We start from the raw sequence: 14,896 nt of genomic DNA on the forward strand, positions 1-14,896 counted from the left end.
GCCCCCCGGGGATAACAAGGAATACCGGCCACAAGTTGTTGGAGAGGAGGTTCAGATTAGACATCCGTAGAAACTACTTCACTGTCAGGGCGGCTAGGGTCTGGAACCGACTCCCAAGGGAAGTGGTGCTGGCTCCGACCCTGGGGGGCTTTAAGAAGCGGCTCGATGCCTACCTAGCCGGGGTCACTTGAGCCCAGTTTCCCTCCTGCCCAGGCAGGGGGTCGGACTTGAAGATCTACAAGGTCCCTTCCGATCCTACTTCTATGATTCTATGATGACCCCAGCTTCAGCTCCAGGCCAGGCCAGGCTGGGCTCATAGCACTATCCCTGCCCTCAGCTTATCCTAAGCTCTGAATCAGGCATCAGCTAAACTCAGAGTTGCTGCAGTTGTTTTGGGCTGGCCAGGCTGGGCCATGGCAGTTGCTGCTGTTTCTCTTGAAGCAAGAGCCACCCCAAGAAAAGTGGTGGGGACAGGTACCTAGGGGCAGGGAGAGGCACATGGCAGCAGGTGGCAGGCATGGGGGAAGCCATGGAGGGGCAGGCAGAGGCATAGGGGCAAGGACAGACAGCAAGGAAGCAGGCGCAGGCATGGAGATGTCAAGAAGCAAGGGAATAGGCACTGGGGGGTGGGGGCAGGTGGCAAGTGGGTGGGGCACAGGCAGTCAGAGGGTCAAGGGGCAGGGGTCTGGCCCCCTTGCTCCCTTTTCCTACTGCAGCAGTGGGGGAGATGAATTTAAAGTAACCCTCCACTAATTAATTTCTATGCTTGGAAAATTATACAAATTTATAATATTCCATATATAGAATCTAATTATGGGGGGTCATCTTAAATTTGAAGTTGTCTTGGATTCAGATAAAAAAAAACAACAGGACTCTTTCTCCTTCATTTAAGATGCCATATATTGAATGGCATAGAAAGGAATACAGATGGAATGGGGACAGTCTTTTCTGACTGATTTTACTAAACAATGCCATACAAGTTTTAAAGCCAAAACAAAATGATGTGCCACTACTGATTTTATGCCAACCCCCACCCCCCAAATAACGCTGATTATTATTTGCTATTTTAAAATTTTGACAACTATTAGGAAAATTAAACTAAACACCTCACCAAACAGATTCCCACTCCAGCTGATCTTCTCAGCACACACATTGTCAAACTTCTCCATTTTAACTACTTCTGCTTGATGCTGTGCAAAGGCCACCTGAAATAAGGATGCAGCTCATAATTTTGCAAGGCCAGCATAGTTACTGAATATGCCATCTGGAAAAATAGTGACCTTATAATTAAACAAGAAAAAGAAAGAATAGCACCCACTATGCATTAAGCACTACTGGCTGGGAAGATACATTTTTTGTCCTTCTATATTTTACCTTTCAGGAAAGCACCAGAAATGTTCAATTTCTTGCAACAAAAATGGACACCACAAGTGAAAACTTTCGGAAGAGGATTTGTAACAAATTAAGTTACGCTATCCATTTAGGCTGTTGTCTGAAGTGAGAGCATATCATTCATATACCTACTAACTTGCATGCCACAAGCACGTTTTCTCAAAAAAGTCAACCCTCCAAAATTGGGCTAGATGTCTTAAATGGAAAAACTGATTTTCTTTGACTGTGCCCCTCCTGCTTGCTGGAAGGGAGAGATGCTGGCATCTATTTTGAAGCACACTCATCTTCATGACTGTGGAAAAAAATCTTCTCTCCTTACATTCTGCCTTCCAGAAAACAAGGTGCATATCTTATTGGGTGTGGTATAAGGTATACAGGAAAATACAGTATTTTTTCTTCTAGTAGGTTAACTTATGGGCGTGAGCTAGTTTTCTTAAACAGTCTTCCAAATGAAGACTTTCATTATATCATAAGGCAAACGTAGCCCAAGGCAACAAATATCCTTTTATTGGATACATCACTGTAATGGATTGTGTCAATTCAAAGTTTTTCATTTCCTTTTGAACTGACCATATTTCAAGTACTACTCCTGTCAGTTTTTGTGGTCTTATATTTTCCAGTTCTCTCTCTCTCTCTCCTGTTGCGGTGTGGAAACCCCATATGGACTGGAAGGAATGGGCAAATATTCCCAGCATGCCACTAAGCATACAAAGTAAACAAACTAAATGAGGCCTTTCCCCGTGGGATCTCTTTTACAGGAAGGCATGCACAACTTGTATAAATAAGGCCTTCTTAAATAACATATGACTTTTAAGTTAGGATATGTTGTATAAGGTCTCCTGAGGCAAAACTTAGCAAAGCGCAAAGTAAAAAATTCTTACTCTGAATTTTAAATTTTAAGTTAAAATTTCACACTTCAGCAAAGTATTAAGTAAATGAACTTACTGAGACACATTTTAGTAACTGTAGGAGACAGAATCCTCTGATCAATACAAACAAAATCAAAATAAAATTACCTGCTCTATGATTAAAGTAGCACTAGGCTGTAGTAGCAGCTAAAGTATATAATAAATCTGCACTCCAAATGGTTTAAATGAGCTAGTGAACTCTTTTAGACATAGGTTAGTTTTTTTTTCATTAAAAACCTTTCCTACGTTACTGCTTTGGAGAGCCACTCTTAAGACCTTTGTGCAGGAGAATTACATGGTTCTGTTGCTTTCTGGATTCTGTGCACCACTGCAACAAGGCCAAGGGAAATTTTATTTCAATCTAATAACTACTCAATGCAATTTGAAGCATTTCTGTTCTTCTATTTATTTTGGCAATCAACAACATAATTTTGTAGTCTAATCCCCACTCCCAAACTCTAAGGAATTTTAAGTTTACTATTAAAAGTTTACCATTAGAAACAGATCCAGAACTTCCGATTTACTTACCTTATACAAGTAAACCCAGTTCCATCCAAAACTGATGAGAAAACAAATTAAGAACACACGTTTTATCTGAGTAAGCCAGGAAATCCTTGTCCATAACTCAGTAGCTATGATTACAACAATGCACACTAAACACAAGAGTCCCTGAAAAGAAAAAGGGCAGAGGAGAGTCAAAATCCAGACACAGAACTTGAGTTTACTAACTTGGAAGTGAGAGAACTACAAAATTTACTGTGCCAATTTCACTTATATTTCTACTGCATCAAGTTGCTGCAAAAAGACCGTTAGGAGACTGCTGTCTCCTTTTCAGAGAACATCCTATTTCACTATAGAAAAAGGAATGCTTTCCATGATTTAATGGTCATGCCTTCAGAAAATCTTTTCTAGTCACCATAAATTTCACTGAGAGCACCTGACAAAGTAGACTGTAGCCTAAGAAAGCTCATTCCTCTAAATACATTATTCTATTCAATTATATTTAACAATGCTGTTATAATAGTTCCCTCACACTGTTATAGATCTAATTAGTGCGGGAGCAGTAAGTGCATGGCAAAAACAAGAAAAGCCCAACCCCTATACCTGCACATTGTGGCAAAGCTGCTCTGACAGTAGTTTAAGACGAATTAGTATATGCAGAGAGGAATGAGAAACAGCATAGGAAGAGCTGGTAAGACATCACTGGTAAAGGAAGAGACGGTATAAAAATACAATCCAAAATTTGAATTTTTCATTGGATATAAACGGGCACATTCTGAATGATAAAAGAACTTTGCTGACTTACAAAGTTATTCAAAAGACAAGGTAGATATAAGGAATGCATTGATACACTGGTCCATATTGTATCAGCACTGATAAAAGGAAAATTGACATTACTGGTAATTACCTTTACTGGCTGATGTAGCTGATGTTTCTGATAAATGTCATGTGTGAACATGGCCAGGAGTGCAACCACTGCTGGGGGGGAGGGCCATTGTGGGGGTGGGGAGGACGCAGATCAAGGTCCCTGTGGTGAGGGAGGGAGTGGGGCTGGGGCAGGGACTTCCTTGCTGGGGTGTGGGGTGGAGCCAGCAGCTTGGGCGGGTGGGGGGCAGCACCCCCCCCAGGAGAGGCATGGGAGGCATGTGCCCCCCAGATCTGTGTGTGGGGCAAGGGCAGGCTGCTGCTGCAGGTTTGCATGTTGTGTTGGGCTCTTCCCAGCCGCTGCGCTCAGGCCAGGCAGCAGCTAGGAGGGAGGCTACGGGGAGGGCAGAAGGCTCAAGCCACTGCCATAGCTGGTTCCATAGCCCCCCTCTCAGCACCACCGCTGCCTGCCCTACCTGGCCCAAGCACAGCCTGGGAACAGCTCCCCACCACGAAGTGGCTGGTACAGCCCTCAGCCCAAGTGGCAGCCTGCCCTCACCCCGCACACAGATCCAGGGGGCACATACCCACCATGCTTCCACCAGGGGTGCACAGAGCAGGGGGAGCCACCCCCCAGACGAGCTACCAACTCTGTCCTGCACCCTGCCCTGGCAGGGCAGTGCCAGTGCCTGCTCCCAGCCCCACTTCCTCCTTCACCATGGGGACCCCAATCTGTAACCCCACCCACACTTCTTCCCTCCCCACGTTCCCTCCCCACAACTGACTTACCAGCCAGATGCTGCTCTTCAAGCTGCCAGGCTGCATATCGGATCAGTACTAGCCGATATGACTGGTCAATAATTGGCCATTGGTACTGACCCAAAAAAATCTTTATCAGTGTACCCCTAGTAGATATACATCTTTATTGATTAAGGTATCTTTAACTTAGGGCAGGCAACTTTTGTGCGCCAGATCCATAAACCTGGCAATCCAGGACACCTCACTGTCTCTGGCATTAGCACCATCACAGAGGGAGTTTCTAGCTAGTGTTCTGGCTCTATTCATTTCCCTAATGCCATTGGAGCCACAGCAGCTGTTCGAAAGACATGACAGATTTCTTAAAGAAACTAGGCTCCACTGACAAGCTTCCAGGAAATGCCGTATTAGCTACCATGGATGTCACATCTCTGTATGCCAACATCCCCCATGAGGATAGATTACAAGCCGTAAAGAACATTATCCCTGATGAGAAACCTGCTTGTTTGCATTACACTCTCCCACTTTGTCCTCACACGCAACTATTTCAAGTTTGGGAACTCCCTATAACTACAAACAAATGGCACCTCCATGGGCATATATATGGCCCCCCAATATGCCAACATATTTATGACTAGGGATCCAGGTTTTCCGTTTCCCACAGAAGAAAACGTGGATTTTCCCTTTTGACCAAGAAAAACAGACTTTTCATTTTAACAGGGAAACACGGATTTTCCACTTTTGCAAAGACCTCTATGCAGGCTGGAAGAGTTTACACATACACGATCCTTGTTATGATCAGGGATCCTGGTTTTCCCTGATAAAAAAAATATCAGGGAAAACCAAATTCTCCGATTAAAAAATTGTAAAATCTCTGATAAAAACTCCTAAATCCATTATTAAAAGAAAAGGCCCCTCACTCCCCCCCCACACACCCCCAGCCCTGCTGGTGCCCCTCCCCGCTCCCCCAGCCCTGGCAGAGGGGGCCCCCAGCTGCCTGGGCTGTAGGGACAGGGATCCAGGTCCACAGCCCCCTGCCCCTGGCAGGAGGCAGCAGCTACTATAGCGGAGCAGAGTCTAGCTCCCCACCCCACAATGCCTGATGCACACCAGGGAGCAGGGGAAACCCATGCCCCAGATCTGTAAGTGGGGTGGGGGTGGGCTGCCCGCTGCAGGCACCTGCCCTGCTGCCCTCCCCTGGGGCCTCCAGAGTCCAGTGAGCGTGACCAGGCACTGTAGGGAACAGCAGGCCCGCACAGGTAAGGTGCTTGCAAGTTCCATGTTGCCCTGGTGAAGCATCCCACACCCACATGGCAGCAAGGGGCACAACCCCACGTGCCCCCCACCGCTGCTCCCACGCAGGCAGGGGATGCATTGCCAGGACAGTGCAGAGCTTGCAGCAGCAAACAGCTTCCCCACGCGGCCCCACTCTACCTTGCAGTGCCAGGATGTACTCTCTGGGCTGCAGAAGCCCCAGGGTAGGGCAGCCTGTGCCTGCCCCACATACAGATCTGGGGGGCATGGGTACCTCCTGTCCCCCTACCCCCAAAGTAGGTGCGGTAGTGGGGACCTGGCTCCACCCCACCCCACAACAAGCTACCTGCGGCCCCATCTCACTCCCCACCGGGGCCCTCCCCCACAACTTACCTGCAGGAGCTGCTCACTGGTGGCCATGAGCATATGCTCATGCATATGTATATGCATACATATGCATGTATATGCATACATGCCATGAGCATATGCGGCATATATGCCATGAGCATATGCATACACGCACATGTATATGCATACACCTGGCGGCCATGAGCATATACATGTGCATGGCGCCCCTTGCCTGACTGCCCTCCTCCTGCTCCCTCCCAGCCCCCTGCACGCTGGAACTCTGCCAGCCTGCAGAGAGCTCTTTACAAAACTGCAAAATCTGCAAGTTTCTCCATTAAAATGAGAAATCTGCGCTTTCCTCCGGTAAAGGGGGAAATCCATGTTTTTCTTTGTTTTCCCATGGGAAACTGAAAACCTGGATCCCTGGTTACAATAGACCTGGAAATTTGTTTCCTCCGCAACAGCCTCTCATCCCCCTTCGTATACCTCAGGTACATTGATGACATCTTCATAATATAGATATATAGGAAGGAAACTACAGATATTTCACCAGGACTTAAAAAAAAACTTTCACCCCTCCATCAGACTAGGTCTGAAATAATCCTTGCAACAGATTCATTTCCTAGGCACTACAGTGAAAGTCTGCATTTCCTGGATCACCACTACACTGTACTGGAAACCAAGCAACTGCCACAGCTATCTTCACACCACCAGCTTTCACCCTAAATACACTAGATCCATCATCTATAGCCAAACTCTATATTACAACTGGATCAGCTCTGATCCCACATTGGGATGCACATCATAAAAAGTTACAAGACAATCCCAAAACTCAAGTCCCTGCAAGACACAAACGGTAATCTTGTGGCTACACCAGACAAGCAAGCTGATATTTTTAACAGTTTCTTTGCCTCTGTTTTCTTGAACAGGGACCAGGATATCCCACCTACCAGAGGTAGGAACAATCTTGGGGATAGCTCTATCAGGCCTTCAGTCAGCACAGATGTAGTTAGGGATCTTCTGGAAGGGCTAGACATTTTTAAGTCTGCAGGTCCAGATGCCCTCCACCCAAGGGTGTTGAGGGAGCTGGCAGAGGTCATTGCGGAGCCCTTGGCCTGACTGTATGAGCATTCGTGGTCATCTGGCCAGGTGCCGGAGGATTGGAAACTGGCTAATGTCCTCCCAATTTTCAAGAAGGGGAAGGAGGACCCAAGTAACTACAGGCCTGCAAGCCTCACCTTGGTGCTCGGGAAGATCTTGGAGAGAATCATCAGGGAGCACATATGTGGGGGGCCAGCAGGGGAGATAATGCTCAGGGGCAATCAGCATGGGTTCAAAGGCAGGTCCTGCCTGACCAACCTGATTGCCTTTTATGACCAAGTAACTAAATCCTTGGACGATGGTGTCGCTGAGGACGTAGTCTTTCTAGACTTTAAGAAGGCCTTTGACACTGTCTCTCACCCCATCCTCAACAATAATTAAGCGACTGTGGCATTGATGCCTACACAGTTGGATGGGTAAAAAACTGGCTGATGGGGCGCACCCAGAGAGTAGTGGTTGATGGGTTGTACTCAACCTGGAGAGATGTGAGCAGTGGGGTACCCCAGGGCTCGGTCCTCGGGCCCACACTATTTAACATCTTCATCAGCAACTTGGATGAGTGGGTGGAAAGCATGCTGTCCAAGTGTGCTGATGACACTAAGATGTGGGGCGAGGTGGACACACTTGAAGGGAGAGAGAGGCTGCAACTAGATTTAGGCAGATTACAGAAGTGGTCCTCGCCCCTACCTTGGGCAAATTCAAGAGGAGGTTGGATGATTGCCTGTCTGGGGTCTTGTGAACCCAGCATTCATTCCTGCCTGTGGCAAGGGGTCAGGCTAGATGATCTGTTCAGGCCCTCCTGACCCCAGCTACTATGAAACTATGAAGCTACTCAAATCAACAACACCAGACTCAGGCCTAACTCTGATCTGCTACAATACCAATGCCAGGACAACGGAAACAGAATCCCTCTGGCTGTCACCTACAGCCCCCAGCCTGAACACCTCAGACACATGATTAATAACCTCCAATCCCTCCTGAAATAGCATGACAACTTCAAGGCAGCCATGGCAGACAAACCTGTCCTGGCTTATAGACAACCCCTGCAACCTCAAATGGGGTCTCTCAGGTAACAGGCTACCTAATTCCTATTTTCACCAAGGCACCAGGCCTTGCAATGGACCCAACTACCTACTGTGCTCCTACATCAATACAGAATACATTATTACTGAACCAAATAACAAGGAGTACAACATCTGAGCTTCATTCATCTGCAGCTCTACTGATGTCATATATACCTTCACCCGCTTACAATGCCCACCTTCACTGGGTGGAGAGAGCAATCTCTACATGTAAGAATGAATGAAGGAACACCGATCAGACATCAGCTGCAGAAAAATACAACAGTCTACAACAGAACACATCAACCTCCCTGGCCACTCCAGTGCTGATCTCAGGATTGCTGTTCTCAGGCAGAAAAATGTTAAATACCAGTTTGAACAGGAAGCTGCAGAACAGGAAATAATCCACAAACTGGACTATGTTAAATATGGTTTAAACAGGGATGATGGATTCTTATCCCATTACCTGGATTAACTTTTGTGAACCCTTTGTGCTCTATGCATCTCATTTAGCTAGTCTATAAAGGAACCTATCTACCCTGCTTTCTAACATCAGACTAACATGACTAACCATCTCTCTTTACATAGTTGCAACAGAATCTCAGTCAAATTATTTAATTTGTGATTATTAAATTAAAAATCAGTTTTGCTTAAAATGTTTTAAGTTACTGAGCTACCAAAAACGTTATTTAACAATGATATTTGTCAATTTGTGCCTTGCTAGAAGCAAATATATTAGCATATTTACTTGAATTTAAGTCAACCCTAAATTTAATACTGCCCCCCATATTCTATATATGAAAAAAATGTTTACATCTGTTATAATTTTCCAGGTATAGAATCTAATTATTGGAGGGCTATCTTAAATTCATTCCCTACCTCCCTCCTGCTACAACAGAGAAAGCGGTGGGGGAGGGGCGGTCAGGTGGCCCCCTTACCTTCTGCCCTCCCCACTTCTCAGTATTACAGTATTCAGACTAAGCCCCCCGTAAGGGTACATGAGCAGAGTCTAAACTGCTCAGTCCATGGGAACTCTGAATCCTTATAGACTTTGTATATTCTGGGCCCTAATAAAGTTAAAATGGATTCTAGTTAGCAAGACTACAATATCTGGTTGGATAAGAGACAGAATACAAAAAAGATCAGCAGATGCGGAGAGTTCAAAAAGCTACTTCCTATAGGGATTCGAAAGGTAGAGAGAAATCAGACAGACCAAATAATAATGTCTCTTACCATAAAGATATCGTATGGACAAACTCCAAATGCGTCCTCAAACCTCCATTTCCAAGCCTCATAATCATGATGCTTAAAATTAGTTTGCATATCATTAAGGGCATCATCCAAAGCAGCAGGTTGCAAGTCCTCCTCATGGAGAAACCTTTCGATCTCTGAAAGAGTTTGTTTTGTAAGGACGATCTCAGAATCATAATGCATGCTACCAGTATTTTCATTAGGCTAAAAAGAAAGCAATACAAAACCATGATTAATCAAATATTTCAATAGGAAATCTATACAAAAACAAATAAGAATATGAAGTGTTAGATATTAAGTATTGAATGACCCTTTCACCATTATGCAATCAGATCTGTGAAAGTAGGACCTGGTTTCCATGTGGACTTTCAACAGAGTCCTAATTCTGGGTGGTCATAAGATCTTCCTGTATGGGTCAGGCAACCAGAGTAAGGCTATATTTGAGATCTATAGTTTTTGTAGCCTTTTTGTTCATTTTTCTGCATCCAAAAAACTGGAAGTTGATAAGTAAATCGTATACTTTGAAATTTTCTTCCAAAATACATGAAAAACAAGAGCAGAAGCTCTTTACGTTTTGTTAGGATATCAGCAAATCTCCCTACTAGCAGATAGTAGTAAGTCATCTGTTCTAAAACAGAATGGGGTCCAAAATGTAGCAGGAAGGATTTAGACAGAAACTGTCTTGTTTACCAGTGGCAACTTTAGTATTGAAACATGGAAAATTTTATAATACATTCCATTTCTAGTCCTGTAGTGCTCATTATTTAACTTATACTTAAGGAAAAACTCTCTGCTCCAATGGGAAAAAAGTAATAACCAAAAAGGTGAGAATTAAACCAAGTAATCCTGTTTTATGCAAGCTCAAAAAATATATGTTAAAAAATGGTCAAATGAAAAAGACTGACAAGAACTTGTTTCTTGAGATCCAGTTAGCATACCCATAGTCTGGGTAGTGCACTACTTTACCTACACATCATTTCATAAACACATTGAATTCTGAACTTCAGTAATAATCTTATGAATTCTCCCTATATTGTGGGGGCAGAGGGACAAGATCTTCTCTAGGTGGCAAAACCTGCCTACTTTTCCATCACTGGAACTGAAATTACAATATCGTAGGAATAGTTTTATTTTCTTTACATCAACCGTATTACAATAATCTATAAAAAATGACTTTTTACTGCAGTCTCATTTATTGTAAGGGGAATACACTTAAGTGCCTCTGATTGGTAATAATGGCAATTACAGTAAAAAAACAAAGCAACATGCAAAATACTATTTTATTAACAAATACTCACAAAACCAAGTTTTCTAATTTCATTTAGAATTTTATTCAAGTAACGCCTAAAAATATGAATGCTGCTGCTTTCATATGAGTTGATCTTCTCCTTCTTCTTATAGTCCTCAATCTACAACAACAAAACATTATAGATTACTGTCTTCCACCAATAACATTAAATTTTAGTATAAGATTATCAATAACATAATATATTAGTGCCCTACACTGATAAAGGCAAGTTTCCCAATATTAGCCTGTTACAGCTACTATATCAGACAAAATCATACCAAGGACTTTAAGAACAATTGTTTTCATATATTCCACAGATTCAAAGCTAAATAGATTAAATTCAAATAGATCTAGATTCAAAGCTAAATATCAAGGACTTTACACAGTATTTTTCCATTGTACCTATTTCATTTATCTGTACACCACTGCCAAATCTGTATTTTTGTGAAAAGAAGTCTGTAGAAAATGCTGCAAATTCTGTTTTCATAGATCTATTATGTGTGTGTATTTTTAATTAGAAATACGTAATGTGTATGGAACATTTCATTTCCCTCTTTTGTTTCTGATCAATGCAGTACTTGATATCACAATCTGAAGGGTCAGAATCAGATCCTAACATTATCCTAAAAATTCACAGCAATACAACAAAACTGTCTAAGTACAATTTACTACAACAAACAAAATGAACACCTGTTTTCATCTGACTAATGTAGCCTACCTATAATTTGCTGTTTTGGGGAAAACAGCAGCACCTACTAGGGAAATTTCCAAATGTCTGTTTTAAACAGTCAAAAGCCTAACTCTTGTCCCTCTGTGGGCAGAGTCATGTTTCAAACACTCTAGGACTAGATTGCTGGGTGGCAGTCCCATTTTCTGAACTATGTTAATACAACAAGTATAGTTGGATTTGGCACCTGAAAGCCCTCTCTCTTCCAGGACCTGTGACAAGTCAGATGAATCTACGGTTGTTTCATATCTAAGGGTTGTCATTTACTATAAGCTGCTCTGAGCCTTTCTAGATAGGGCAGGATATAAATCTGTAGCTAAACAGTAATAACAATAATACAAATAATTCTAATCACATTATCAGAGTCTAGATTTTGCTTTAAAAAAGAAAATTTCTAAATAGCCTGATAGTTGCAAAATCCAGAAACTAATTCTGGTTTCAAATAAGATTTTAAAAAACAGGGAAATTGAAAGGAAAATCTGCAGAAATTCTACAAATCAGCATTCTAAAAAATCTGCAAAAGTCTAAAGATGATAGCGCCAAAGCTAACTGCAAAGTACAAACACTGACTCTCTGATGGTACAGTCTATTCATTCAAACCTCAGCGGCCTAATCTCTGAATCCAAATCGAATTGGGAGACTCATTAAAAGGTCCAAATCGAATCCAAAGCCTCTGAATCAATTCAAAAAAGATTCATAGAGATTCGGACCAGCCGGGGAGAGGCAGGCACAGCCGGGCACCTGCAGATTCTCCCGTAGCTCTTCTGGCTATGCCTGCCTCTCCCCAGGCAGGGGTGCGGCGTGCCCCCCCCTCCCCCCAGGCGGGGGGAGCCGTGGGAGAAGCCCCCATGGCTGCCCTGCCTGGCCCCATCCTCCACCCAGCCCCAGATGCCTGACACTTGAAAAAAAGAAAAAGAAAATCCCGCACTCGTTGGCTGCAGCAGCGGGGATCAGGGCCTCAGGGGGTTCACGGCAGCAGGAGAAGGGCAGCAGTGGCAGACAGGGGGCAAGTGGCAGCAAGCGGGAGCACAAAATAGAGAGAGAGAGAGACAGAGACAGATAGAGACAGACAGTGAGCTGGTTATCCAAGAGGTACTATACTGTAAAGACATAGAGGTCTCTCTCTGTAGAGGTGAGGGACCTAAACTTCCCAATTCTAGGCTCTTCCAGAGACAGAGGGCATGTCTTCACTGTAGCAGCAAGGCACTGCTATTGAAATATCTCCATGCAGTGGCACCTGCAGGCATGCTTCAAACCTGAATGTATGCCTATAAAGAGGCTGAGGGGGTCCCCTTGAAGTGTATATGAAGTCAGCTTCCAGCATATTTGAATGGAGCCACTGGGGACAAACCTAGAGCAGCCTGACTGCTGTACTTCCATGTTTGGAGAGCAGCAGGGGGATAACATATGCTCAGCAGTAGCGCATCACAGCCACAGTCTAGACAAACCAAGACAGGTCTCCAACATTACTTAGGCTGTTTTGCCAGCAGTGTAACCCCAGACTGGTGAGAGAGAGAAAGCTTCTGTTGCCAACAACCAAAGCTGCTTTTAGCACCCCCTGCACTTTATGCTGATTACCAGCACCCCTTTAACTACCAATGCCTCCCAGCATCTGCTGTGCACCATGCCAACACAAATGGCACATGCGGCAGTCAGAGGCAACTGCTATCTACTGGCAGAAAGCTTGCAACCCAGACAAGCCCTTTGACAGAACAATTATAAGGTACTTGGATCTCTACAACGCTACGTGTTGTGGCCCTGCTCCAAACACATTTTCGTGTACTAACCGTAATTTGGATGACGGAATAGAGACAAGTGAGTTTAACTACCTGATTCTCAAGTACTTGCATAATAACAGGTTTTGATTGCTAATACTGAAAGGAAACATTTAATTCGTCAAAAATCTGTTCTTCCATTAAAGTTTAAATATTTATGCAATCATTTCACATTCTGTTGTATGTGCAATAATCTTTAAATAAACATACTTTGTTTATATTGTACACAAATTTCTTCTCATCATCTTTTTAAAATGAGACAGAAAGTTACCCCCTGACAATACATGGCAATCCACAGATCATAAATCAAATTAAGAGACCAAAACAGTAAGTACTTCTTCACAAAAAATGCTTTATTTCATTATCTAAGCCTCAAAACTAACTAATAACCTACTAATCTACCTGGTCTGACCCATCTTTGCTGATATTATGGAGGATTTCATAGATTTCATGGATTTCATAGACTTTAGGGCTGGAAGAGACCTCAGAAGATCGAGTCCAGCCCCCTACCCCAGGGACAGGAAGTCAGCAGGGATCATAGGATCCCAGCAAGATAAATATCCAAATGTCTCTTGAAGGTATTCAAAGTAGGTGCTTGAACCACCTCTGGCAGCAGTCTATTCCAAACCTTGGGGGCTCAGACAGTAAAGTTCTTCCTTATGTCCAGCCTGAAGCGGTCATGGAGGAGTTGGTGACCGTTCGACCTTGTCATCCCTTGGGGCGCTCTGATGAACAGACGTTCCCCCAGGTCCTGGTGAACACCCCTGATAAACTTACAGGCGGCCACCAGATCACCCCTGAGCCTGCGCTTTTCCAGGCTGAAGAGTCCCATGGCTCTAAGCCTCTCATCATAAAGTCTGTTTTCCTGACCCTTGATCATGTGTGTGGCTCTCCTCTGCACTCTCTCAAGCTTCTCCACATCCTTTTTGAATTGTGGAGCCCAAAACTGAACACTACTCCAGCTACGGCCTCACCAAGGCTGAGTACAACAGGAAAACGATGTCCTGGGATTTGCTTGAGAAGCATCTATGGATGCAAGCCAGCGTTTTGCTCGCTTTACTAGCTGTAGCATCACATTAAAGGCTCATGTTCATCTTGTGGTCAATCATGACCCCCAAGTCCCTTTCACCCATAGTGCTAGCGAGCATAGCACTGCCAAGCCTATAAGGATGCTGCAGGTTTTTCTTCCCAAGGTGGAGAACCTTGCATTTTTCAGTGTTAAACACCATCAGGTTCTCATCTGCCCATTTCTTGAGCCTGTCAAGGTCAGCCTAGATCACCCTCCTGTCCTCAGGTGTGGGCGTTTTACCCCAGAGTTTGGTGTCGTCAGCAAACTTGGCCAGTCCGCTTCTGATACCCATGTCCACATAATTAATGAAGATGTTGAATAGCGTATACCCAAGGACAGAGCCTTGAGGGACCCCACTGGTCACAGGGCACCACAACGATTGACTTCTGTGAACCACCACCTCTGGGTCCTACCACGGAGCCAATTTCCCAGCCAGTGGATTGTGGTAAGGCCGAGGCCACAGTTAGCCAGTTTTGCTAAGAGGTGATCATGGGATACCACAGGAAATTTTTGGAGGAAGCATCCAAAAATGCAAAAAGATAAAAAAAAAAAAAAAATTTGAAACTCAAAAAAAACCTGCTGCATTAGGGATTCAACTGTT

At 44.1% G+C, this 14,896-nt stretch overlaps 1 protein-coding gene across 8 annotated transcripts in view; it reads right to left on the reverse strand.

Annotated features, from left to right (window-relative positions):
• CLCC1 (chloride channel CLIC like 1) overlaps positions 1 to 14,896 on the reverse strand; it is a 34,613-nt gene that overhangs the window by 4,858 nt on the left and 14,859 nt on the right. For 7 of the 8 annotated variants that reach the window (XR_003094520.1, XR_003094519.1, XM_025206495.1 and 4 more), the window contains exons 4-7: positions 10,735 to 10,845; positions 9,419 to 9,640; positions 2,829 to 2,969; positions 1,112 to 1,205 (exon numbers count right to left, since the gene is read on the reverse strand). Coding sequence is in view for 6 of the 8 variants with exons in the window: in XM_025206495.1 (XP_025062280.1) it covers positions 1,112 to 1,205; positions 2,829 to 2,969; positions 9,419 to 9,640; positions 10,735 to 10,845 (568 nt within the window). In the remaining 2 variants the exon portion in view is untranslated. Of the gene's footprint in view, positions 1 to 1,111; positions 1,206 to 2,828; positions 2,970 to 9,418; positions 9,641 to 10,734; positions 10,846 to 14,871; positions 14,884 to 14,896 lie in introns of those variants that run through there. The other variant, XM_025206499.1, reaches the window with a different exon arrangement.

The sequence above is a fragment of the Alligator sinensis genome, unplaced genomic scaffold (assembly GCF_000455745.1).
Source record: "Alligator sinensis unplaced genomic scaffold, ASM45574v1 scaffold535_1, whole genome shotgun sequence".
Taxonomy (NCBI): Eukaryota; Metazoa; Chordata; order Crocodylia; family Alligatoridae; genus Alligator; species Alligator sinensis.